Source organism: Stenella coeruleoalba (assembly GCF_951394435.1).
Source record: "Stenella coeruleoalba genome assembly, chromosome: 9".
Lineage (NCBI taxonomy): Eukaryota > Metazoa > Chordata > Mammalia > Artiodactyla > Delphinidae > Stenella > Stenella coeruleoalba.
The window spans coordinates 98165437-98191888 of record NC_137155.1 but is presented as its reverse complement, the minus strand read 5'-3'; the positions used below and the strand labels follow the sequence as shown (position 1 = coordinate 98191888).

The window sequence follows — 26452 nt, the reverse complement described above, 5'->3', positions numbered from 1 at the left end:
CTGGGCTTTTTAGTCATGTGAGAAGTGTGGTAAGATGGGTGCCCCAGTTCCAAGTAAAGCTTACAGTGCTGGAGTGTGGATGGTTTTATTTCCCCTTCCTGGCATTGAAGGGTCCTCAGGTTTTTTGGGTTTTGTTTTGATTTTCTCTCTCCCAGTGTCTTGTGCCTTTAGTGAAATATGGGAACTTTGGCGCCCCTGGACGTGCTTTCAGACACAAAGCTGAAGGCAACCAATCCACCGCATTGTGACCTTTCGAGGTGAGAAAACACACTGTTCCCAAACCAGGCTCAATATCCCAGATTGAAATGGGACAAGAGCTGCTCACTCTTCCAGGACAGAGGGGAAAGGGAGAAGACAGAAAGGGCAGTTACCCCCGTGCCGGGAGGCTTGGATTTGAAGAGCATCAAAGTGTGGCTGTTTTAGGGTAAGAAAGAGTTGGAGCACTGACATTTGAGTGTGTGCACTGAGATTACATGAATTGCTTTTCTTAAGTCTTCTTGTCATAGTGGCAGCATGTAGAATTCTGTGATTCCAGCCTGTAAGATGAGGCCTTTCTTTTTTTTGTTTTGTTTTGTTTTTTGTGACGCGGGCCTCTCACTGTTGTGGCCTCTCCCATTGCGGAGCACAGGCTCCGGACGCGCAGGCTCAGCGGCCATGGCTCACGGGCCCAGCTGCTCCGCGGCATGTGGGATCTTCCCGGACCGGGGCACGAACCTGTGTCCCCTGCATCGGCAGGCGGACTCTCAACCACTGCGCCACCAGGGAAGCCCTAAACTCTTTTTGACAATAAAAAAAACCTTTTTAGGTACCTCATGGAAAGTGCATATTATTCTCTGTTGATAAATCTAATATATATTGTTGTTGTTCCTTGTCTTCTTGTTCTCTCTTCCATGAAATTCTTCTCATTGCAGCAAGGTGATCACTCTTACTTCTCTTGTATCCTCTGACAATCCCTAAAATGTTGCTTTCCAAACTTTCATCCTCTACTTTCTTCTCACTCAACATCCTCTCCATGGGTGATTTCATCCACTCACACCTCACTTACCCATCACATACTGGCATTTCTCCTAAGCTCAAAACCCACGTTTACATCTGCCTACTGTAGCTCTCTTCTTGGATGCTTCACAGGCATCATAAACTCAACACACCCCAAACTGAAATCATTCCCGGCTTCACTCCTCCTCTCGTCCCTGCCTGACAGTAACATGTTCCTCCTTATCTGTTCCCCATCTCATTGAAAGGCACTACTAGCTGCCCTGCTGACCCTTCATTCCTCTTCCCCATATGTCTTGGTCAATCACCAATTTGTACACTGATTCTAGTTCCTTATTATTACTTTAATATTCCTACGTTGCTTCATCCCCGCTACCACCACCACCTCTCACCTGGATTAGCACGAGACCATCTCCTCATGGATAGACCATCTCCTATCCAGTGTTCCTGACTCCAGTCAACTTCCACTGCCACATGCCCACCAGAGTGATCTTTATAAAATGCAAATAATTCCATGCCACTCCCCCACTTAAGATTTTTCACTGACTTCTTATTGCCCTCAGGCTAAAGGCTTTTATTTTCTGGACCCCTGCCTCCAGCTTCATCCCTGTTGCACCTCCTCCCACTATATCTCAGGTTTACTAAATAACCTGCCTTTCTCCAAATTCTCCATGTTTCGGTTATTTGCATGGGCCTCGCTTACATAGAATATCTCTCACTATAGATTCAAGCTATATTATGTTTTCCATCCTTCATGTTCCAATTCTTTGCATGGACCTCCCTATATCCACCGTCTCCACCTGTCTAATTCAAGATATAAAGCCACACTTAGGGGGAAGTTTATACCTACATTAGAAGATAAGAAAGGTCACAAATCAATTACCTCAGCTTCCATTTTAAGAAACTAGGGGAAAAAAGAGTAAGTGAAACCTAAAGTAATCAGAAGGGACATCCCTGGTGGCACAGTGGTTAAGAATCCACTTGCCAATGCAGGGGACACGTGTTCGAGCCCTGATACGGGAAGATCCACATGCTGCAGAGCAACTGAGCCCGTGCGCCACAACCACTGAGCCTGTGCTCTAGAGCCTGCGAGCCACATCTACTGAGCCTGTGTGCTGCAACTACTGAAGCCTGCGTGCCTAGAGCCTGTGCTCTGCAACAGGAGAAGCCACCGCAATGAGAAGCCCATGCACCGCAAGGAAGAGTAGCCCCCGGGGCTTCCCTGTTGGCGCAGTGGTTGAGGGTCTGCCTGCCGATGCAGGGGACGTGGGTTCGTGCCCAGTCCGGGAGGATCCCACATGCCGTGGAGCGACTGGGCCCGTGAGCCATGGCCGCTGGGCCTGCGCGTCCGGAGCCTGTGCTCCGCAACGGGAGGGGCCACAACAGTGAGAGGCCCACGTACCAAAAGAAAAAAAAAAAAAAAAAAAAGAGTAGCCCCCACTCGCAGCAACTAGAGAAAGCCTGCATGCAGCAACGAAGACCCAATGCAGCCTAAATAAATAAATAAATAAAATTTATTTTTAAAAATTTATCAATATCAGCAGTAAGAGAAGTGACCTCACTACAGATTCTACAGTTATTTAAAACATAAAAAAGAATATTATTAACAACTTTATGACAATAAATTTGACAACTTATGTGAAATGGACAAATACCCACTAATTACCAAAGCTCCCTTGAGAAGAAATAAACTGAATAGCCTTAGTATTTATTAAAGAAATTGAATTTATAGTTAAGATCTTTCCCACAAAGAAAATTTCACTAGAGAACTTTACCAATTCTCTAGTGAATTGGTAAACTATTCCAGAAAACTGAGAAAGAGAGAATACTTCCCAACTCATTCTGTGAGGCCAGCATTACTGATTTATCAAAGCCAGATAAAAATATAACAAGAAAATTAAAGACCAATATTTTTATACATAGATATATAAACTTAATAAAATTTTGGTAAATCAAATCCAACAATATATAAAAATGATAATACATCATGACCAAGTGCAGGTTGTCTCAGGAATGCAAGGTTGGTTTAACTTTTGAAAACCAATCAATATATTAATCTATATGAACAAACTAAAAAAGAAAAACAATATGATGTATTCATGATTTAAAAAAAAAATCTCTCAGAAAACTATGAATTAGAAGGGAACCTCCTCAACCTCAAAAGTGCATCTGCTACAAACCTATAGCTAACATCAAATAATGGGAAAGACTGAATTCTTCCCCTGATATCTAGAACAAAGCAAGGATATCTTCTCTCACTACTTCTCTTCAGCATTGTACTGGAGATTCTGGCCAGTGAAATAAGGAAAGTAAAAGAAATGAAAGGCATCCGTAACAAAAAGGAAGTAGACTGTCTTTATTTGCAGATGACATGATTTATGTAGGAGATCCAATGGAATCTAAACAAAGCTACGAAAACTGCTGTGAGTTTAGTAAGGTTGCAGGAGACAAGGTCAATATACAAAAATCAATTGTATTCTACATACTTTTAATGAACAATAGGAATTTGAAATTTCTAATTTCAAGTGAAATTTAAAGATTCACTTAAAATAGCATAAAATAGGGACTTCCTTGGTGGTCCAGTGGTAAAGAATCCACCTTACAATTCAGGGGACACACGTTTGACCCCTGGTTGGGGGAACTAAGATCCCACATGCCACGGGGCAACTAAGCCCGCACAAGCCACAACTACTGAGTTCGTGTGCCTCAACAAGAGAAGAGAAAACCTGCAAACCCCAACTGGAGAGAAGCCCGCCCACTACAATGAAGAGCCCACGCACCACAATGAAAAATCCCGTGTGCCTCAGTGAAGATCCTGTGTGCCACAGCTAAGACCCAACGCAGCCAAAAATAAATTAAATAAATATATAATAAATAAATCTTTAAAAAAATAGCAAAAATATATGCAAGATTGCACACTGAAAATCACTAGTCACATAGTAGGTACACAATAAATACTGAATGAGTAAAAAGTTGGTAGGGTCTAAACTCAAGGCTGTGAGGTCTGACTCCAGAGCCTCTACTCTTAACCTTTCACAGCAAACACAGTAAATATTTTTTTGTTTCTAATATAAAGGTATTCTGTCTTTAAGTTTTACTATTTAATTTCCACAAGGGCATTGGTCTCTTTAGTAACAGCTACCAAATGTCTGGAACCTAGCATTTGGTGACAATACTACTAACATAACATCAGTTTGAGTCTTAAAACATCTTCTTAAGAATTCGTTCACCATAGAACAATGAGAAATGGTGGCCAAGACCACTGGCTTAACAAACAAACAAAATGGCTGTGCAGGTTACCTATATTTGCAAACTTGGAAAGAATGTCTTATCACAGACAATCTCCTGCAAAAATGCTGGCTTAGTCTTACTCTCAATGTTTGGCCACACTTGTAGTGTGAACATTTTGCTGTTTTGAATCACATCAAAGGCAGTAAATACTCCAAGCTATTGGAAGATTCAATAAAAGTTGCAGTAGCTGAATATCATTACATCCTAAAAGGTAAGGATAGAGTCTGAGTACCATGTCTCAGCTACGAACAGGATGGAGTTAACGAATATGGTAGGCATTCTCAGGCAGCTGCCTGAGCAGCTAAAGGACGTCTGAGTGTGTGCATGGGACCTCATTTCAGTCTCTCATCTTCATGAGTCAAGGTGGACCCTTCAAGGGAGAGCTCAATTCCTTCAGAAGACAATGTAAGAGCGTGAGAAAATGAGTATGATGATTTTAAGTTAAAAATGTAAGCTAGAAAAGTACATGCAGATTGTATCTCTGGCTACAGTAGCGTTTGCCTGAAGAGGCAGAGATTTCTGAAAACGAATCCCTTTATTTCCGAAAACTTCAGCTTTTCTTTCCCCTTTCTACTGAAAGGGGACTATATCAGAACCATGGGAAAGATAGTCAGGACCATTCCTGAGTTCTCCAGCACATAAAAGAAATGGTTTCATCCCACAGGGTTTAATTCCCCCAAAAGATTGATCATAAGCCTCATGCATTCAGGGCATGCAGATGTGCAGCTGCCTGGTTTCAGTTTACAGTTTTCTGACCATATATTGTTGGCTTGTGAAAACTGACATAAGTGCCAAGATTGGTAATGATATTGTCACAGATCCACCTGGAGACTATATAATGGGGAAGATTATTTCCCCGTAGGCCTCTTCTCTAGAGAGTGCTATTTGGGAGAAGAGGGAAGCACATGCTCAAATTGATCTATAAACATAACCTAACAGTGTTAAATGGCAGGCCTGAGGACAAGCCAGGGGCCAGTTCTGTGTCTTAAAGGCAGCCTCCTATGTTCACAACTAGTTATAAAGATCTTGGAGATAATCACAAAAATCTCTCTCTCCATTCTGACCCTGAACACAGTGGTCTGCAGCCTACTTGTACCCATATAACCAAACCTGGTGATATTTGGGGATAAAGAAAAAGTGAGGAGCTTTTCAACTTGATAAACTAATGTTTTGCTGTTGAATGAACTGTTCATTCATTGTTCATTGCTCTAAATGTTTTTTAAAAAGAAAATATTACTTTAATTTCACAAGTAATATGTTACTGATTTCATATATATGTGTTTGTATACATACATATATACTGCATTTTGAGAGGTTTCCTCTCATACCTTGGATCAACAAAGGGTCTTAGTGAAATTGATTGTATTTGTCCCACTTCTGGGCAAATGGTATTCTCAATCCTCAGTTTAATAAGGATTCAGAGGAAACTACCAAGAAAGATAAAAATTTTGGCTGGGCACACTATCTTTCTGAAGAGTTTCTTTTTTTTTTTCTGTGGTACGCGGGCCTCTCACTGTTATGGCCTCTCCCATTGTGGAGCACAGGCTCCGGACGCGCAGGCTCAGTGGTCATGGCTCACGGGCGCAGCCGCTCCGCAGCATGTGGGATCTTCCCGGACCGGGGCACGAACCTGTGTCCCCTACATCGGGAGGCGGACTCTCAACCACTGCGCCACCAGGGAAGCCTCCTGAAAAGTTTCTTAAAATGATATTCAACTGTTTGATATTCTACATTCAGAGCATTCTGATAAATCACTTAGTGCATACTCATCCTGTCGTTACAGTTAATTGAATAATGTCTTCCTGCCCTACAAAATTGAGGGGAGTACCATCAGATTCAGTAGTTCAATAGAAATTTATTAAATTTAATAAATCAAATAAAAAACTTTCTAATTACTAAAGCCTGTGAGTAGTTAGCTTTCTTTCTTCCTGACAATCTGTATACACAGAAAAATACTTCTGGACCCTCGAGTTTTGTTAATTTGACCTATTTGTCTTCCGTAACTCTTCAGGCATACGAATCCACAGGTGTTAAAGAAATCTCAAACCCTAAAACACATCACGGCTTGACGTACAAAAATCATTATCTATCTTAATCTAGTTTTTTTCCTCCTAAATTGTCAAGAGGGAAGACCTCAAGCCTACATTTAGACTTGTGTAAACCTATAGATTTTGCGTAAAATCAGGAGAAACTGATAACATGAAGCAAAGTTTAGACACGCACCTGATGGCCTGCTCATAGATGAAACCCTAGAGAGAAGCTTCCCCAAATCCTAGTTCTAGATTCACTTTTACTGCATGCGACCCCCGTCCCTAGGCCAATTTGTGTTTTAATCCAGGAAAGAAATGCCAACTTTCATTCGCGCAGGCATAAACCAAAAAGACCACGAACATGAAGCCGACTCCGGAGTCCCGTTCTCTCTTCTTTCCCACCAACAGACTAGTTCGGGCCTCTCCGCCGCTTCACTCTTGAGCCCTCCCCCGCACCCCGCCGTCCCCCAGAGTTGCGCACACGTACCCTCTCACCAACGTTCTGCTAAGGACACGTGTTCTTCCTGCCCAGATCAGCAGCCTGGAGCCCCGCCCGCCTCGCATTTCCAAGGCCCCGCCTACCGCTCCACCGGCCAATTGCTCCCGAGCCGTAGCCCGACCCCGCCCCTCCGGCCCCTGCCCGCCGCTTTTGTTCTCCCCCGCTCCCTCTCTCAGCCTGTGCGCTCCAGGCAAACCGAGTGGCAGCCGCTGATTGGAGGCCGCGGCGCAGCCAATCAGAAGGGGGCACCTCACGGTAGCGCTCTGATCTTTAAACGCCGGAGCCGCGGGGCCTGCGGAGGAGGCCAGGGAGGAGGATCTGCGCTGAGGACTGTGCTGGGGACTGTGTTGGGGAGCTAGGACGCGCACTTTGGCGCTCGGACGCGCACTTCGACGCACGCGGCCCCCGCCCCAGGTCGGGCTGGGATTGGCCGGTCCGCGGCTTCCCCGCCCGCAGTCAATTGCCGGCTAGGTCTTCCGGGGGGGGGAGTTTCTTTCCTTACCTCTCGTTTCTTTTCGCGAGACCGGAGCCAGAGGTTTGGGATCGCCCAGTGGCCGTCGGCGCGAGGAGGCCGAGCTCCGCACCGCCGCGATGAGGCCCCGGGAAGCCTGGCTGCTCGTTCTGCTCTTAGCCCTGGCGCAGCTGCTGGCAGCGGCGAGCGCAGAGGGCCCGGATGAAGGTGAGCGGCGGCGGGCCGGGCCTGTGGGCGGGGTCGCCGCGCGGACCGCCGACGTGCTGCAGTTTGAGGGCGGTAGCGGGGGACAGCATCGCTTGGGAGATCCGGGAGAGGAGGGCGGCGAAGCGGCCGGGGCTGCCACTGAGGCTTGAACGCGGACAGGATGTAAAGTGCCTTCTTTGCATGCTGGCTCCTTCGCCGTGATTCTGCTCAGGTTTTCCTCGAGTCCAGGCTGACTTCCCGCTCCTGGGAACGGGAGCTTGGGAACTGGTTCAGCATTTGAGGCTAACACGTCCAGGGAGTGTGAAGGGAGAGGGGCCTCTGGTTTCAAAACAGATTTTAGAGAAGGGGCGAGGGCACGAAGCCCCAAGTGGGAGCTCTCGGGACAACCGTGGGCAGCAAGCATTTTTCGTCTCAAAACTGTGGTTCGTAGATTTGGATATAAGTAACTCAAGGGTTCTGGTTTGAGGGAGAAAGGAATGGCTTGGTTTGCATCTTTTGGAAACCGGAGATAGCATTCCTTTTGCGACCATTTATTCAGCACCTACTGTGTGTGCCGGTCACTGCGCTGGGTTGTGGGAGTTAAGGATGAGTGTGGCCCCTGCCCATAAAGCGCCCGCTCTGGGAGGAAGGTTCGCAGCTACTAGTCATCACTCCTGCATTTTTCTTTGAAGTCGGCTAGCTAAAAAATGGTGTAAGAGAACTTGGAAAATTAGAAAGTTTTAGTCAAGAAAAGAGTGCTAATTCCTAGAGAACAGGGCATCGCATTACTGGTCTTAAACTTCTTCCTCTCTGGCCTTTCTCTAGGTGACTAGAGTTTTTTCCTGTTGAGTTTGTTCCAATATAAATAAACCCCTTTTTCTAACGTTAGTGTGTAAAGGAACTGTGAACTTTATACTCTTTTAAACAGCTTGAGTAACTTTTATGCAAGTCAATGATTCAAGAGTCTTTACCCACATAGAAAGGGAGGTTAAAAACCAACGCTTGGTGAGAAGAACACCTACCTGCCAACAGGAACTAGAGAGTAGTGTCACCTACAAGTGTCTTAGGACCTTTATCCAAATCACCTGGTGCTTATTTAAATACAGAGTCCCAAAATACACCCAAGCGGACTGCAGCAGTGGGCCCTCGAATCTGCATGTTAAACATTTCATTGATTCATGGGCAAGGTAAACTTTGGGAGGTACCTTAAAGTTTGAGGACCAGTGGAGATGGAGGGTAGTTTTTGGAACGTAGCCAAAGAGCAAACTAGCTTTGTCTTGGTTCTGATCCAGTGATTCTATTTTGCGGGGATTCTTAAGAGGCCTGGAAGGGTGGCAAACATGGGTGGACACCAAGGGCTATTAGGAAGAGTGAATCTGTCATTTTGGTCACAGGTCGCTAATGCACTGGAGACCCTGGGAAGTAGCCGCCTCTGGGGTGAGCCCGGGAATCTCTGCAGTTGGGTAGGGTGGGGCTTCTAGTAGTTACCTTGACTCTTTCCCATCCCTGGATCTTCACGTTCAGCTTCTATCACAGATAACCCATCCCGTGGATTTATTTTAGGGCCACACTTGCCTCTACCCCAGATGGTCCCTGTCCTTAGGGGGTTTTCCCTAAGGAAAACCTTTTTTTTTTTTTTTTGCCTCACTGCTGGGCATGCAGGTTCTTAGTTATTTTATTACTTATTTATTTATTTGGCTGCACCGGGTCTTAGTTGCAGCATGCAGGATCTTCGTTGTGGCCTGTGAGCTCTTGTAGTTGCGGCATGTGGACTCTTAGTTGCGGCATGCGGGATGGAGCCCGGGGCCCCCTGCATTGGGAGTGCAGAGTCTTAACCGCTGGACCACCAGGGAAGTCCCTTGCTTGCTTTCATTTGGGATTGGTTTAGATTTTAAAGTAAGTGGAAATTCACTTGGGTACAGTGCTGGGGAACTGTCCAGTTGCCCCTCTCTTTTCCTTTCTGGAAAGTAATTATCAAACGAGTCCGTGTAAAACTTGGGGCATCCTGGGAAGAAAATCCTATGTGTCACCATGGCATAGCAGCTGAGCGGTCAGGACCCTCCACTCAGTAGCCTTGTGCCTTTGGGCAGGTGACTAAAGCTCTCTGTTTCTTCCTCTGTAAAGTGCATGTAATGTGTTTCCCTCGGGGGATGAGAGAGTGTGCTTAAGTGCCCAGCATGGTGCCTGGCGCATAAAACATATCAGTTAAATGATGTTATATCTGATAACAAATTTCTCTTTTTCTATTCAGTATTGACCTAATGGTAAGATTTACCCAACTTTTATGGGCACCTCCCTGGTGGGGGCTGGAAGACCGGCCAGCTGAGGAGGCAGATGAGGACATGCTATAAGGAGCCGCTGGTGTCCAGCCTGGGCAGGATCCAGTGTTGTCAGATGTACTGGTGGGAGTGGGCAGGGGTTGCAGTGACCTGGTTAGAGGAGGGGCCTACATTTCAGGAGTGGCCTTACTGGGTGAGCTAAGCAGGCTGTGGAGATGATGCAAGAGGCTTCACTGACTACACGCAGGGGAGGATGGCACCCTTCCAGAAGGTGCTGGAAGGCTTTGGATATATTTCTATCCTAGAATGTCCAACTTTAAAAGTGAAGCCCAGGGCTTCCCTGGTGGCGCAGTGGTTGAGAGTCCGCCTGCCGATGCAGGGGACACGGGTTCGTGCCCCGGTCCGGGAAAATCCCACATACCGCGGAGCGGCTGGGCCCGTGAGCCATGGCCGCTGAGCCTGCGCGTCCGGAGCCTGTGCACTGCACTGGGAGACCCCACAACAGTGAGAGGCCCGCATACCCAAAAAAAAAAAAAAAAAAAAGTGAAGCCCAGTGAAGAGTGGTCTCCCCATTAAACTGAGATATTTTCCTTGTCCGGATGTGTGGGGTTTTAGTCCATGGGAATATAGAGCCAGCACCTTCTCCAGCTGCAGAGGAGTCAACCCTGGGGATTGTCTGCAACTTGGGGAGGAATGGAAAGGGGGGCCACGCCTTAATGCTATTGAGGATCCTTAATTATGTAGGGAATGTTCTGCCATTTTGTTTATCCTTAAAAATATAAACTCAAAGTCAATTTTTAAAAAAGTGTCAAGAAATGAATTCACTGTTTGGAGCTCTGTCCCAGGATAACTCATGGACCCCCATTTAATTGTGAGAGCCCCATTACCAATAGTGCTCTCAGACCACTTCGGGCTGGGTGTAGGTAGGAAAGCATCTTTGCTTTTCCATTTTGTAAAATTCACCTTATCCCTGTGCATTGAGCAGATAGCCGAGTCCCTCTTCCTCCCTGAGCTGTGTTTCCTAGCTTGAAGAGAGGATTAAGTTCTCCCGAGCCTTCTTTCCACCCTTCCTCCAGTCTTTCCGTCTGCCCGCAAGTAAACTTGATTCTTGGACTGAGCTGAGCAGCCAGGCGGTGAGAGTGGAGATGCACTGCCTGGGGCATCTTACTAACTGCCCACAGCAGGGCTTCTGGGCCGTGGGAGCACCCAGATCGGGGGCAAGGCATGTGGTGCTTCCTAGGTCCCCGACAGGAGCAGAGAACTTGCATGACATCCCCACATTAAGCCCCCGGGTTTGCAGCCCTGATGTGGGTCATTTTGGGTGGGACTTTCAAGTGAGGGGCGGTCAGACTAGCCTTTTGAAAGCCACTGTGACAAGGTTCTGCAGGCCGACATGGGTCAGCTAGTACTTATCCTGCAAGTTTGTTGTAGGCAGTGTTCCTGTACCGGGAGCCCCTAGCCAGCCGGCGTAAACCCGGAGGTTCTCAAGCGTTACGTCCTAGGATTCCCGAGGACCTGGGTGTATCGTGTTGGCTGCCAGTCACCAGTGGAAGGGGATTCAGTGTGACGTGAGTGTAAAGAAACGAGCTGAGGCCACAGCCCTGAGAGGTGGCGTTGGGGTTGAGCCCAGGTTGTCTTCCTCTGGGTCCTGCCCCCTCCACGTCCAGGGAGCCTGGTTCTCATTGCTCTCCCCAAGCCTCCTGCTGACAGTGCTGGGGGCCTGGGGCTTCTGCAGGCCTGACCACCCCGCAGGGTCCCTGATGAGGAGCAGGGAAGTGGCGAGGTGGCTGGGGAGCTCGGGGAGGGCGGGAGGAAGACTGCGGGCAGGGCCGGTAACCTGCCCCAAGAAACATGGGAGTCTGCTGGGTATGTACTCCTCAAATTGGTGGGTGTTCTTTTTGGATTTTAGAGCCGTTTCTCCTGCCTGCGCAATGCAGTTACTTCTGCCTTAAGTTGGGGGGGGGATGTGAAAGGAAAAAGCAGTGGGTGTTTGAAGGGACAATGTGGAGGAAAGTGGGGCTTAGCGGGGTGGGGTGGGTTTTTGATTTACTTTTGACAATTAGTGTGCAGATTGGTAGATTTTAATGATACCGAGCAAAGCTGCCACCCTGCCCAGACCAGTTCCTGGCTTTTCTGAGCACCTGCAGAGCCAGCACTGGATCAGTTCAGGGGTGGCTAAGATTGGTCAAGTCCCAGGGGTTCCCGGATCGCGAGGGCAGGTTTTCGAGCCCTGACCTCAGTCCCGCTGTCGGTGTTGGTTTCTCTCCTGGGAAGCATCTCCAAAAATAAATAATTGGCTCTGAAACATTCTGCCTTTGGAGTTGATGAAATCGTGCTGGCTGCAGTTCTGTTTGCTGGCGTGGTAGCAGCTGGGGAACCTGGGTAACGAGAACTGCCGTTCAGGATTTCTGGTACCTGTAGTTCAGCAACAAATTCAGTTGAACCTTGATAATAAGATGTGCTCATATGCTTGCGTTCTGGAAAGAGTACTTTGCTTCCAGGCAGGGCGTCCTACAAAGGTACGAACAGGAAACAAGTGCTGGTTCTCAGCTTTTCATTCTGGAGGATGGAATCCTAATCCATTTCTGAAAGGGGTGGCATTTTTACCTCATACACATAAAAAACAGCCCCACGGGTGTTACAGTCCTTCAGCAAAAGGCTGAAATGTGAAGGGAGGAGTGTGGGGCATCATATTTTACTTACAAAGTCAGCCCGAGTAACCTCCAGGGTGGAAAGGTTGAGACCAGTACTTGTTTCCTGTTTGTACTGATCTGGGGACCAGGCAGTCAGTCATTCATTGGGCAGGGGTGGGGGGGGATTAGATGCAGTCCTTCCTGCCTGTGGAAGCAGAGAGGGTGAGGAAGAGGAACACGTGTGTGAAAGTTAGCCTGGCCCTTGAGCACAGACGTGGGGGGCCCACGAAGTGAGGAGCCTGAGGCGCACAGCGTGCATATGGGTCAGGAGCCTTGCGCGGGGCGGCCCAAGGGGTGCATCAGGTCTGTGCCTGGGGAGCAGGACGGCGGGTTCTCTGTACCTGGGCTGGAGGCCTGCAGAGCAGGGCCAGGGAGGGAGTGCTCCGTCTGGAGAGGGGGCTGGTCCTGCCCTCCGAGTCCTGCTGTAGTTTTTAGACTTTAAATTCTAGACCTGTAGTCAGTTTTCAGCCGTCTTTTAGGCATGACCTCCCTTTAAGTGGAATCTTAAGTGGCCACCCGATATGCAAATTCCTGGGGTCGGGGAGGCCCCCAGGGACCACGCAGGACTCGTGACCATTTTGAGGGTTTTGGGTTCTAGGGAGATTTTTTTTTTTTTCTTTTTAAGTAAAGTTACGTATTTATTTTTGGCTGCGTTGGGTCTTCGTTGCTGCGCATGGGCTTTCCTCTAGTTGTGGCGAACGGGGGCTACTCTTTGTTGTGGTGCGCAAGCTTCTCATTGCAGTGGCTTCTCTTGTTGCGGAGAACGGGCTCTAGGCACGCGGTCTTCAGTAGTTGCGGCACGCAGGCTCTAGAGCGCAGGCTCAGTAGTTGGGTGCATGGGCTTAGTTGCTCCGCGGCCTGTGGGATCTTCCCGGACCAGGACTCGAACCCGTGTCCCTTGCATTGGCAGGCGGATTCTTAACCACTGTGCCACCAGGGAAGTCCCTCTAGGAAGAATTTTAAGGAGGAGGGTCACCATTTTCCTAACCAGTCTGGGTATTTTCTGCACAGATTCTTCTAAGAAAGAGGATGCCATTGAGGAGGAAGACGAGGAGGAGGAAGATGACGAGGACGAGGACGACGGCGATGACTTGGAAGTTAAGGAAGAAAACGGTGTCTCAGTCCTAAATGACGCGAACTTTGATAACTTTGTGGCTGACAAAGACACGGTGCTGCTGGAGTTCTACGCTCCATGGTGAGGACCCACGCTCCACCCGCCTCAGCCAGATGGACCAGGGGTTCCTCTGTGTCCCAGGCTGGACCCCTCAGAGTCATCCGGACGCCGCAGGGTGGGAGTGTCCGGGTGCAGGAACCCAGACTCCTGGTTCGGGAGCGCCAGGGGCTCAGCATTCTGCCAATTTGCATTGAGCGTCCGACGAGCCAGCCCTCACAGACCGCGGACCCCGCTCGTTTCAGATCCAGTGCTTAAAAATGTGAACACGTCCTCTGCTAGTTACAGCTGGGGGCGGCTAACGAGCTGTGATGACACAGAGACCTGCGTGGGTGACAGGCGCATCCCTCGTTACAGATTCCACCCTCCACCCCCTCCTCCTGCCCGGAGTCTGGTGGCTGCCCAGTGCAGCCCCTGGGGCCTCCCATAGGAAAGGTGCATGGGCCCTGGGGGAGCAGCCCCTCTTTTCCCATCTTTCACCCTCACGGGGCAGCCAGTCATAACTCTTGGGCTCCTTCCCCCCACCTCTCTTTTGCTGTTTTTTCCATCTCATAATCCCGTCTTCTTTTTCCCCTTTCTCCTGCCCTCCTTGGTTCACTTCGGAGGCAAAGTAGTCAAGACATTCTCACGTTGTTTGTCTCGCACAGTGTGAGATGCTTTGTAAAAGTATCTAAACAGCCCTTAGGACAGGCCTCTGAGGTTACATTGTTCCTGGTTTATAGATCAGCCGTTCTCAGACATTTTGTTCTCTCAGGACCCCTTAACGCTTAATAATTGAGGACCTCAAATAGCTTGTTATGTGGGTCATGTTTATCAGTAGTTACCGTATCGGGAATTAAAACTGAGAAATAGAAAAGGCCATCTTTGAATAACAGTAGCCCTCTTACATGTTCACATCAGAATGCTGACATCATCGTCGATCACGTAGCCTCTGGAAAACCCTGCCGTATGCTTCTGAGAGGAGTGGAAAAGACGGCATCTTTCAGGAAGAGTTTTCTCCTCACACTGGGGTGTAGATGTTGAAAGCATGTTCCCTCAGCAGAGCTGAGTTTCGAACCTGGATCTGTTTGACTTTCAGCTGCCTTGGCCTCCCCTGTTTTGTGTTTCTTGTTAACTGCAAACATTTTTGGTCCCAGTGTCCCCGTTTGTGTGCGTGTTGCTGGATTTAAGTCTCCATGGATACAGTTAACCTGCTTCTTCTTCCGGAAATCTAATTCTCAGGTGCGGGCATTGCAAGCAGTTTGCTCCAGAATATGAAAAAATCGCCACTACCTTGAGGGAGAATGACCCTCCCATTGCTGTCGCCAAGATCGACGCGACCTCGGCATCGGCGCTGGCCAGCAGGTTTGACGTGAGTGGCTATCCCACCATCAAGATCCTTAAGAAGGGGCAGGCCGTCGACTACGAGGGCTCCAGGACCCAGGAAGGTGAGCGGCTTCTGAGCTGCTGGTGGAAGTCGGGGACAGGGCTCCCTCCCCCTGGAAGGGAAAGTGGAGGGGGTGATGGGAGGGAAATTTGGATATTAGAAAGGAAGCCAAGCTGAGTGGACGGGGAGTGATCCCTGATGGAATGTTCGCGGAAACTTGGATCAACGTAAACTTGTCCTTGCATGGGAGGGGATATCTTCTTCCATTGGCGACCATGAAACTCAAGGTCTGGAGCTGGTGTGTTATAGGTCATGGGTCTTGGTAGTGCGCTGGAGCGGTGCTTCTGAATGTCTAGCTTGTATCCGACTCACGGGGGGTGGGATGGGGTGGGGTGGGGTTGAGGGGGCTCATTTAGACAGACTGTCGAGCCCCAGCCCAGAGCTTCTGATTCACTAAGTTTCAGGTCTGGCCCAATAACCTGCGTTTCTTGCGAGCTCTAAGGGCTTGCCGAGCGTGCAGGTCCAGAGCCCCACGTTGGAACCACTGGTGTGCGGAGCCAGACAGTGTTTCTAAAACCAGGCCCGATGGGTCCCTGCCTGGCTCACATCAGACACTAAATAAGTTTCATTAAATGAATGAGAAAATAACATTGTGGTAGCCTTTAGCGTATCTCTTAATCACTTAAGAAGAAAGATTGCTTTGTGCTGCATTTTCCATTCCCAGTATAGCGTAGTAGAAATAGCACCGAATAGGTTTGGGGTCTTCATTGCCATCACGTAGCCCTGTGTCCCCCACAAGGGCCTCCCTTGCTGGGCCTTGGGCTCCTCATCACGGAGTGTGAGGTCACGTGGACTTGATCTCAAGGTTCCCTTTGAATTGGTACGAGAGTCTGTCCTGTGACAGACTTGTGTATTTGGAGGTCTGCGCTTGACACCTGCCAGCTAGGGACGTGGCCCAGTTTGGAGTCTTGAGAGCAGAGTTTGCCTCAGTGGCCTCCCCAGGCGCCAGCCCTCCCAGTGCGTCTTAATAATAATGGGGCTCGCCTGCGTTGATGGCCCCAGGGCCTCGGCTCTGCCTACACCGGCAGGTGCTGCTGTGCGCGCTCCAGTCTGAAAGCTCGTGCTTTGCGGCAGTGGGTCTCAGACCTGGCTCCTTGGTAGATTCTATGGCAAAAAAGGAGAGAAAAAGTTTGCAGCCACTGCTCCTAAGAACCCCTTGGAAAGTGCTTTGCGAGAATATATTCAGTGTCCCAGGCCTGGCGTTGAATCCATCTCCGGGGAAGCAGGCCACAGAAGGGCCGTTCGCAGTCTGCAGCCTGAGCGGCGTGGGAGCTGCTGCTTCTCTTTTCATTTTTCTCCAGTTTGGTTACGTTTTATGATGCGTGTAACATGCCAGTGCTAGATGTGCGTGTCTAAATACATATGTATTTGTACGAGTTAAGAGGATGCCCCCAAAACTATTAATAGGCATGTGTGGTCAAACACTGGGAGATGACCTCTCGGGGTTCAAGTGCAGTTAGAACCCTGGCGTGTTAGGAACGGAAGTCTCATTCGTCGGGTTGGACTTGGACTGTCTCGAGCAGTCCGCAGCGGGTGCATGTGGCAGTGGACCCATGACGGACAGCTGCTGGAAACAGTGGGCCTCTGGTTCTTAACTGTGCAGAGTGGCCCTGGCTGTAGATGTGACTGGATTTCAGGAAATCACATGGATCCTGTTCTGTGGCCCCGCTCTCTCTCTTCGCCCCTCACCACCTGCCACCCCTGGAGCGGGGGCCTGCATGTGCTCAGTCTTGTGTTGTTTCTTCCAGAAATTGTGGCCAAGGTCAAAGAGATCTCCCAGCCCAACTGGACACCTCCACCAGAAGTCACACTCGTGCTGACCAAAGATAACTTCGATGAGGTGGTGAATGACTCAGGCATCATTCTGGTGGAGTTCTATGCCCCGTGGTAAGATGGTGTCTATCACCTGTTATCGGATACTGGTCAGGCCCGTCCTGTGTTCGGTACAGGCACGGGCCGGGGGTGGCAGAGACAGACCCCCGCACGTGAGGCAGGGCTAGCCGAAGAGCAGGCGGGTGCAAAGTCCCCGCCGTGCACAAGTGGGCAGAGTGGGGCGCTGCGTGTTCCGAGAGAGGTGGTTTCACAGAGTCTTTCCTGGGGGGTAGGATGAGGCTAAAATATAGGCCTGAAGCGTGGAGCCTGCAGGGAGAGTAAGCCACGTGGGCCACATAGGGGGGCCACCCAACGATCTGGGGCCCCTCGGAGCTGGAGGACACGGCCGTGCGCCAGGCAGTGCCCGCTTCCCCCCCGGGCCTTGCTGCCTCCCTCCTGAGATGTTTGAACCTTGGTTTTCTCTGTCTTCGTCTCTGCTCTCGACTGTTCCAGAGTGAATCTTGGAAGTTGACCCTGACTCTTGCTTTACACTCAAGACGTGTTCCCTTCTTGTGCCGGAGCCCCAGGGCCCCTAGAGCTTCCTGCCTTTTGTCCCTTCCCCTCACCGCCCCCTTCACAGGCTTGCGTCCACTTCCTGCCCATCCCTTGTGTCCCAGCTCACCCTCACGTCCTGTGTGAAGTCACCACTGACTGGTATCCTTACCTGTCCCAGCTCTCCAACCAAGAAAATTGTCTTGGCCTTTCCCACGTCTTACCCCATGTCACGGTTATGCCCCTGTCCACCCATGTCTCGGGTGTGTGTGTGTTGTGTGCGTCCCCCCACCCCCATGAAGGAGGAGGCCACATCCTGCTGGCCCCTGGGGAAGGCCCGGGCCCCGCCCTCACCCGGGGGCATCCCGAGGTTGGCCGGATCTCTCCAGTCACCCGGGAGCGCAGGCTGGGTTTCTGCGCTTCACTTACCTGGCAGGTGGCATCCACACCAGAACAGGCCCCTGACAGAACTGCTTCCTCTCGCAGGTGTGGACACTGCAAGAAACTGGCCCCCGAGTATGAGAAGGCCGCCAAGGAGCTGAGCAAGCGCTCTCCCCCAATCCCCCTGGCGAAGGTCGACGCCACCGCAGAGACAGACCTGGCCAAGAGGTTCGACGTCTCCGGCTATCCCACCCTGAAAATCTTCCGCAAGGGAAAGCCCTTTGATTACAACGGCCCACGGGAAAAATACGGTACTGCCACCTCCTCTGGCCTCAGTGGGGAGGGAAGCTCCTGGTGCGTGTGGGCGCCGGCAGAGCTGTGGGGACAGCGCCCTACAGCCCCAAGCGGCCCCTCAGGCGTGTGCTCTGCTCCCAGGGATCGTCGACTACATGATCGAGCAGTCCGGGCCACCGTCCAAGCAGATCCTGGCCCTGAAGCAGGTGCAGGAGTTCCTGAAGGATGGAGACGATGTCATCATCGTTGGGGTCTTTAAGGCGGAGAGTGACCCAGCCTACCAGCGGTACCAGGACGCTGGTAAGGAGTGGCCCTCTGGGCAGGGCAGAGTGCCCAGGCCCGGGCCCTCTGAGGTTGCTGGGGAGTCTGCTGCTTCTGTATAAAACTCCTGGGCATCGACGTAGGGGATGGCTTGATGGGAGAATTGAGATTGCATACGTGGGAACAGGCTTTCCTTTCTCGGCTTGGGGCTTGGTTCTCTGTTGCTTTCATTGCACGTGGGTGATATGACCTCTTACTAAATAGATGAGAGGGCTGCACAGTCCCCCTCCTGGCCTCTGAGAAGGAGGGGAGGGGCACAGTCAAGTTCATCCAAGGTCATTGTCTACCTCCCGCCCCTTCCAGGGGCCCCTTCCCAGATCCAGTCCCTCTGCCAGGGGTAGGGTCTTGACCGGAAAGTGAGGGTTTCTGCATCAGACCTGGGTTCGAGTCCCGGCTCTTCCAGTGTTCGAATACCGTGACCACAGTCAGTGACTTGATCAGCTCGGAGATCTCACGTCCAACACGGTGACCTGTCCTACTTGGAAGGCTGTTACATTAGTTGAGATAAATTGGAGGAAGTGCTTAGCAAAGTGCCTGGGGATGCTGATTGCACACTGAATGCTGGTCTTGCCGGGCCGGGAGGCAGAGTTTATCACCAGCAGCTGTCAGTGGTGTCCCGTGGGGGCTGGCATCCTCGCTCCCCGGACGGTCCCTAGGCCATGAACAAAAGATGGCTTTTCAGGGACGGTCAGGATCCTCTTGGTCCTCATCAGCTCCTGAGTGCCCTCCACCCCTCACCCCACGTCACACACACCAAAACAGTTTGCTTTTCTACTTCGAAGGAGCAGTTATGATCTGCTTGCCACTTAGTGCTAATCTCTGCTGCGCAGTCACGGTTGTGCGTTTGTCAAATGCAGATTAACGTTGTAAAACATACAGTAGAGCTAAACTCTGTGCTTCCTCGGTCTTCACTGATTCAGTCAGTAACCTTGTCACCCAGTTGTGCTAGAAACTTGCAGAGGGGTCCCCTAGCCCACCCAGGGCCACAGGCAGCCACGGAGTCCCCAAACCTACACATTTATGTGCATGCAGATCCCTGGGGATCTTGGCAAAATGTGGGTTCTGGGGCTTCCCTGGTGGCGCAGTGGTTGAGAGTCCGCCTGCCGATGCAGGGGACACAGGTTCGTGCCCTGGTCCGGGAGGATCCCATGTGCCGCAGAGTGGCTGGGCCTGTGAGCCATGGCCGCTGAGCCTGCACGTCCGGAGCCTGTGCTCTGCAACGGGAGGGGCCACGGCAGTGAGAGGCCCGCGTACCGCAAAAAAAAAAAAAAAAAAAAAAAAATGTGGGTTCTGGTGCTATACATCTGGGTGGGCCCGGTGCTGCCTGTCCAGCTGCCTCACTTCCAGTCTGACATACGTGTGACCCCACGTGGCCGGTCAGGTTAGGCTCAGGCAGGGGTGACGGTCACTGGGCCTGGGGTGTAGACTGTGGGGAAGGAGCCAGAGACAGTCCTGGAGATGCAGCGTGGACGACAGGGAAGCTGATGGGGCAGGAGCAGAGGGGAGGCTGGCGGGAGGAAGGAGTCTGTGAACGTGGAGGGCGGGCAGGAAGTTCTTGAGTCGATTCTGTCTCTGCACCCAGGGCCACCTGATAACAAATACCCGGGGCGCCTGGCGGCTTAGAACGGGGGTGCCTTCTGGGTGGGCCACCTTGTTTCATTCTTACAGTGGTCTGAGAGGTGCCCTGTCCTGTTTCTACAGAGGAGGGACTGGGGCTCGGGGAGGTGAGTCACTGGCAGGCCTGAAGTCACACAGTCGGCAGGTCGAAAATTACGATTTCAGTCGAAGTCTGTCTCAGCTTCCAAAAGCTGTGAGCTTGTCCAGGTCTCCCCTGCCTCCTGCAAGACACGTACTGTGCCCTCAGCCACCTGTCCCTATATATAGCCAGTCGGAGGCTGCCCTGGGGTGGGGCGACGCCTCACCCAGTGCTGGGACCACACTCCGCTCAGGGTGCGTGTGGATGCCTCAGCGAGGACAGAGCAGAGGGACTGAGGTGATTCCCCTGGGGGGTCCGGGGCAGGGGTTGACAGGCCGGCCCACGGGCCAAATCCGGTCCTCATCTGTTTTTGTAAGTTCCCTTAGAACACAGCACACCGGACGGTTTGCACGCTGATCAGCACAGAGCTGGGTCGTCATGACCGTGGGGTCCACAGAGCCAAGATAGTTCCTGTCTGGTCCTTCCCATAAAAGATTGCCAGCCCCTGTTCTAGAGTATCCTCAGTCAGTGGGGGTGCATTGGGGAGTTTCCCGAGATTTAAAGTATGTACAGCAAAAGAACCGCAGCCCACAGACAGGCCACCCAACAACTCGGGGAGGAGCAGTCAAAGCCCTGCAAAGGGTGCTGGGTGTGAAAACTCCCTGTGGGGATGGAGGGCTCTTGTGACGGACGCAGGAGGATTTGGGCTGTCTGTCCAGGGTTATGTGCTTCTCAGCATCAGAGGCCACAGACGACCGTAGCGCCTGACAAATTAGCTCTGAGTTTTTCTGTGAAGATTGTTTATTTTTAAAATAAATTCCAAGATATATAGATTTTAAGGGATTACATCTATACCAGGTTGTAAACTCCAGACTCCTTTCAAGTGTTTCAGCTCTGGATGTAGTCCACACGGCGTTCGTGGTTAAGAACACATTTTCTGGGCGTTTGCTTTGACTGATGGTGGGTAGTGAGTTGAATCTAGATCATTTAAGCAATTTAGTAAGTCGTGTATTTGTTGTTCTGTTAATTTTTCAGCTAACCACCTGAGAGAGGATTACAAATTCCACCACACTTTCCACACTGAAATAGCCAAGTTCTTGAAAGTCTCCCCGGGGAAGTTGGTCATCATGCAGCCTGAGAAATTCCAGTCCAAATATGAGCCCAAGAGCCACGTGATGGACATCCAGGTGGGGGAGGGATGCCAGCCCCGGGGCATCTCATCGGCATGATCTCTTGGTCAGGGTTCGCGGGAGGGACGGCGGTTGGGGGTTGGGGTCACACATACCTCGTGGGTCGTGGGGCCTTGGCCCCTGGCAGAGCTCCACCTGCTTTTGCCAGAAGGGTTCCCCCGGTCTTTATAGCTCCTGGCAGGCCAGCAGCGGCCTGCGTGGCTGGTGTGGCTCCTGGCCAGGATGTGGTGGCTGCTGGGTCTGAGCCAAGCCTCACTTGCCGCCAGGTGGCTTGGGCGCTGAGGCCTAGGAAGCGATGACAGGCCTCTCTGTTCACTGGGTGAAGCTGTGGGACGTGGCACGTGGACTTGGCCTTTCTTTCCTCTATGTCCCCCCACTCTCGGTCTTCCTAAGGGGGTGACACACTCATCTCTAGAGGGGCGGAGGGAGCTCCCAGCCCAGGGTGAGCCTGGGTCCAGCTCGGTGTTCCGAGTGCTTCACAGGGGCTCCGCACTCCACTGAACAGATCTTCAGGTTTGGAAAAAACCTTACACCTTGAATCCAAATATTTTATTTGATAGAACGATGCAGAGAAGTGAGCCAACAGGCTGGAGGTCCTACAACCAGTTAGGAGCAGACTAAGGAGAGAATGCAGGTGTGCTCCGTCCCCAGCCAGGACGTGTGGGGGTGGTCTCATCTCTCCCCCTGCCCTCCAGCTTCTCTTTTTAGCATCCAGAGATACTGGCTCTGGGTCCGCAGAGGGGCCCTGATGGTACAGTTCTGTATGGTGTGTGTGCTCCTGGGAAAGGGGGGCTGTCTGCAGCTTTCGGTAGATTCTTGAAGGGGTCCTTGACCTGAAAAGGTTGAGATCCACAGTCTGTTGTACACATCACTGCTACTTTGCTCTTTTGGTATTATTTATATACCGTCTTGGTTGCAAAAATTATTTCAGGCTGCTTTGTAAAAAATGCACACAACAGATAAAATGTGACTTTAAAAAATGGATTTAAAAATTAGGACAAAGGGAAGACAAGGGCAGGACAGGTAAGATGAAGCCAGGTGTAAAGTCAGCACAGGCAGCACTGCTGTGAGGGGAGCCTGTTGGCTGCAGACGTAAGCGAGGAGGGCTCTGGCCTTGAGTTCAGATTCGGGCCCGCGGGGGCCAGGTGCTCAGCGCGGGAGCACATTTGTCCTGGGTCCCTCGGCTTTGAGCTCACCTCCTGAGTGATGGTTGGTCCAGGGGCCGTCCTGTTGAAAGACACCCCACAGCCCAGCTGCCCTCTGCCTCGTCCCTGCTGCCTCCTCCCACCTGGCCCGGCCTGCCATTTCTCAGCGCCACCTGGGACCACCTCCTGACCATCGCTGCAGATGGGACATGGGCCCTAGGGGGAGAGAGCAGTGGTCGTCCATCACTTCCTGCTGGGCAGGCAGCCGCACCTTGTTGGGCCTCGGTTTCCTCACCTGTAGAGCGAGGTGGCCGTGCCGCCCTCACGTGCAGCTGTGTGGCCCCATGCTCTTCCTGAGAGACACTGCCCGCACCCCTGCCCCCGGCTTCAGTGTCGCGGCTAGTCAGGGGCAGGCTTTCTCCAGGCGGAGCTCGGAGCCCCAGCAGCGCTTCGCATCACGGCACCGTGTTCCTTGTCCGTGCAGTGGCCCAGAGAGGCTGCTGTGAGGATCAGACCAGGGGAAGGTGGGACCCTGTGCCCAGTGTAGCCCGTGTTAGCGCCGCTGTCATCTGGGAGCCGGGCCTTCCCCCAGCAGAACCTGATTGACCTGGACCGCAGGCCCCCACCCAGAGGGAAGGGCACGTGGCCTCTGCAGTTGCCCGAGAGGCTCACTTCGGGTTCCCTGGAGGAGGGGCCCCAGCATCACTGGGTGGACTTGAGTGGGGCCCCTGTGCCCGTCTCTTGGAGCAAATGGCTTTTCCCATCGACAGCAACAGACAGCTGCACCTCACCTGCCCCCTTTTGCAGGACTCCACGGAGAGCTCGGCCATCAAGGAGCACGTGTTGAGGCACACGCTGCCCCTTGTCGGCCACCGCAAGTCTTCCAACGAGGCCAAGCGCTACTCGCGGCGTCCCCTGGTGGTCGTGTACTACGGCGTGGACTTCAGCTTCGACTACCGCGTCGGTGAGGCCCGGGTTGGCGGCTGGGGTGTGTGGTTACTTACGGCTTCAGGGGCTTTTTCCTCCCGGGCTGTGTCCCTACCCCCTTCCCTCTCTGCTTGAGCACGAGGGGAGCTTCGAGTCGAGTTGGGCCCTCTTAGATTAGAGATGCGGGGGCGACCGGGCGAGGCCAGCTCCCAACCCCGACCCGCCTGCGGGCAGGGGCCCTGGGCTGTGGCCCGAGGCTGGTCCGGGGTCTGCGCCCGGCATCTGGAGCCTCAGCCGCTGCGGCCTGGCTCACAGCCCTCGGTGCCCTTTCAGCCACTCAGTTCTGGCGGAACAAGGTCCTGGAGGTGGCCAAGGACTTCCCCGAGTACACCTTTGCCGTGGCCGACGAGGACGACTTCGCCACGGAGGTGAAGGACCTGGGGCTGAGTGAGAGTGGGGAGGAGGTGAACGCGGCCATCCTGGACGAGGGCGGCCGCAGGTTCGCCATGGAGCCCGACGACTTCGATGCCGACGCCCTCCGCGCCTTTGTCAGCGCCTTCAAGAAAGGTGAGCCGCCCCGTCCCATCCCCCCACCATCCTCCACCTCCGCGGCCCCACCGGCTGGTTGTCGGGGGCCTGGCCCAGGCTTCCTCCTGGACCTGAGGGATGGGAAGATGGGGATGGAGAATCCCTGTTCTTTTGCTTTCTCTCTCTCTCTTTTTTTTTTTTTTCATAATAGAATAAAAGGCAGGCGTCTTAGAAATTTCAAGAAGCCTTTTTTTTTTTTTTGCGGTTACGCGGGCCTCTCACTGTTGTGGCCCCTCCCGTTGCGGAGCACAGGCTCCGGACGCGCAGGCTCAGCGGCCATGGCTCACGGGCCTAGCCGCTCCGCGGCATGTGGGATCTTCCCGGACCGGGGCACAAACCCGTGTCCCCTGCATCGGCAGGCGGACTCTCAACCACTGCGCCACCAGGGAAGCCCAAGAAGCCTTATTTTTAAAATATGTAAAGTACAACAGGCTTTTGGACTTAGACGTGTTTCATGTATGAGGAAAACTTGCTTTGGCATCAAGGCGAGCGTCTTTCTCACCTGGTTGCGCACATGGCCCCAGGTCCCCAGCGCTGGCGGCTGACGGGCAGACCTCCTTGTCCGTCACTGCTCAGTCTACTCCCCACCGTGGCTTCCAGCCTGCAGCGCCCACCCTCCTAGTAACCCCTCTGCATCGGGAGCATCTCTGTGACAGCCTCACTGAACAGGACCCAGCGTCTGCTAGGCCTTGTGGGGAACCACCTGCACCCTCTCTGGCCTTTGCAGGGACTGGGAAAGTAGAAGACGTGAGGAAACCAGAGAACTGGCAGTGGGCTTCTGGAGACAAGGCCCTGGCTGGCCCTGGCAGCGTCTGACTTGCCATGTCCTGCACGTCAGGCCAGCCTCACTGCCTGGTCCAGTCAGAGCCACCAGGGTCAGGGCTTTTCGGCTCTCACACTCCTCCTCTGCTTGCTTTCCTCGGCAGGAAAACTGAAGCCAGTTGTCAAATCCCAGCCAGTGCCCAAGAACAACAAGGGGCCGGTCAAGGTCGTGGTGGGGAAGACCTTCGACTCCATCGTGATGGACCCTAAGAAGGACGTCCTCATCGAGTTCTACGCCCCCTGGTGCGGGCACTGCAAGCAGCTGGAGCCCGTGTACGCAGCCCTGGGCAAGAAGTACAAGGGACACAAGAATCTGGTCATCGCCAAGATGGATGCCACGGCCAACGATGTCACCAACGACCGCTACAAAGTCGAGGGCTTCCCCACCATCTACTTCTCCCCCAGCGGGGACAAAAAGAACCCAATTAAATTTGAGGACGGAAACAGAGATCTGGAGCATTTGAGCAAGTTTATAGAAGAACATGCCACAGAACTGAGCAGGGCCAGGGAAGAACTTTGAAGGCCTTGAGGGTCTGCTCAGGGCAAGCGCGGCAGGGACCAGACAGCGAAGCTTCCAGCACTCGGCATTGGAGCCTGAGCCAGCTGCGAGCCCGGTGGGCTTGCTCAAAGGCAGTCTGTCAAGGTGTTTTGGTTTGTCTTGTGTTTTAATTTTTTATACTTTGGTATTTCACCTTATGCTCTGATACTGAATAGATACGAATGACTCAGTAGATTAGTCCAGAATTTTACAGAGGATACATCTATTTTTACCATTATTTGGGGTTTGATTTTTTTTTAACTTTTTCATCTTCTTTAATATATTTCTTCAAAGCAGACAGTTGAATCTCTTCTGTGTGAATGTTTTTCTCTGTTTTTAATTTAAAATTTAAGAAGCCTTTGCCAAATCACGTCGACTTTTCCTTTTTGTTTGATTGTCACCTGAGGAAAGCTTAGCTGAAGATGGGACTGTTGGTGTTTGGTTTTTTTTCTTTCTGTTGTGGCACAAAGTGAGAACTGTCGCCGAGCACCCTGCCGAGGACGTCATTCCAGCCCGACTGATCTGCCACCTGGTCCAGGGAGAAACAGCATCTCTGCGGGCCTGGGCGTCACCGTGCCTTCTCCTCCCAAATCGAGGACCGCAGGCAGGAGCGTTTCCCAGGTGCTCCCAGACCCTGATCCGAGGCTCAGCCTCCGAGAGGCCGCCTGCCTCTTCAGAACCGCTGTGGCCAAGGAGAGATGAGCTGGGGCACAGGTGGAGACTTTAGGGTGATAGGACGATAGGGTAGGCTGTTGTGATGGAATAAAGAAAGGATTCAAAATGAACCTCCATCACCGTCCTAGAGAACATGGTCCCGCCCTGGAGCCTCAGCGTGCTGGAGATGGAGAGGCCGGGCCTGGAGGGGAGGCTCCCTGCCCGGCCTGCCTGAACATCCAGGGGTGGGGTGGCATCCCAACCCGGGTAGGGGCATCGATGGGCTCTGCTCTTGGTTGTTTGTGGGTGGGCAGTGGTGCACTCTGTCGGGAGGGGGCAGGGGTGGAGGGCAAGGCCCTGAGCACTTCTGGAGGCTGGAGGGAGGGGACAGGACAGGACAGCACGGGAAGCTGGACCGGCCTGCAGGGTTCTGGGCGATTTGTGTGATGTGAGCTTCATTCTGGGAGTTCATTCACCGAGATGTGCCATCCC

The 26452-nt window shown here is 52.1% G+C and overlaps 1 protein-coding gene across 1 annotated transcript; it reads left to right on the top strand.

The window, feature by feature from the left end:
- The first annotated feature begins 6820 nt into the window (after positions 1-6820).
- PDIA4 (protein disulfide isomerase family A member 4) lies at positions 6821-26091 on the top strand. The gene is made up of 10 exons (XM_079932034.1): positions 6821-7492; positions 13455-13638; positions 14836-15041; positions 16789-16927; positions 17891-18096; positions 18221-18379; positions 21132-21283; positions 23239-23395; positions 23692-23925; positions 24873-26091. Exons 1-10 carry the CDS (start codon positions 7405-7407, stop codon positions 25286-25288), a joined length of 1941 nt encoding a protein of 646 aa, XP_079788160.1. The 5' UTR covers positions 6821-7404; the 3' UTR covers positions 25289-26091.
- The last annotated feature ends 361 nt before the right edge of the window (positions 26092-26452 follow it).

Coding starts and splice junctions, on each gene's coding strand:
- PDIA4 (XM_079932034.1), top strand. CDS start 7,405: ATGAGGCCCCGGGAAGCCTGGCTGCTCGTTCTGCTCTTAGCCCTGGCG. Junction 16,928..17,890: donor GTGGAGTTCTATGCCCCGTG/GTAAGATGGTGT, acceptor TTCCTCTCGCAG/GTGTGGACACTGCAAGAAAC. Junction 18,097..18,220: donor CGGCCCACGGGAAAAATACG/GTACTGCCACCT, acceptor CTCTGCTCCCAG/GGATCGTCGACTACATGATC.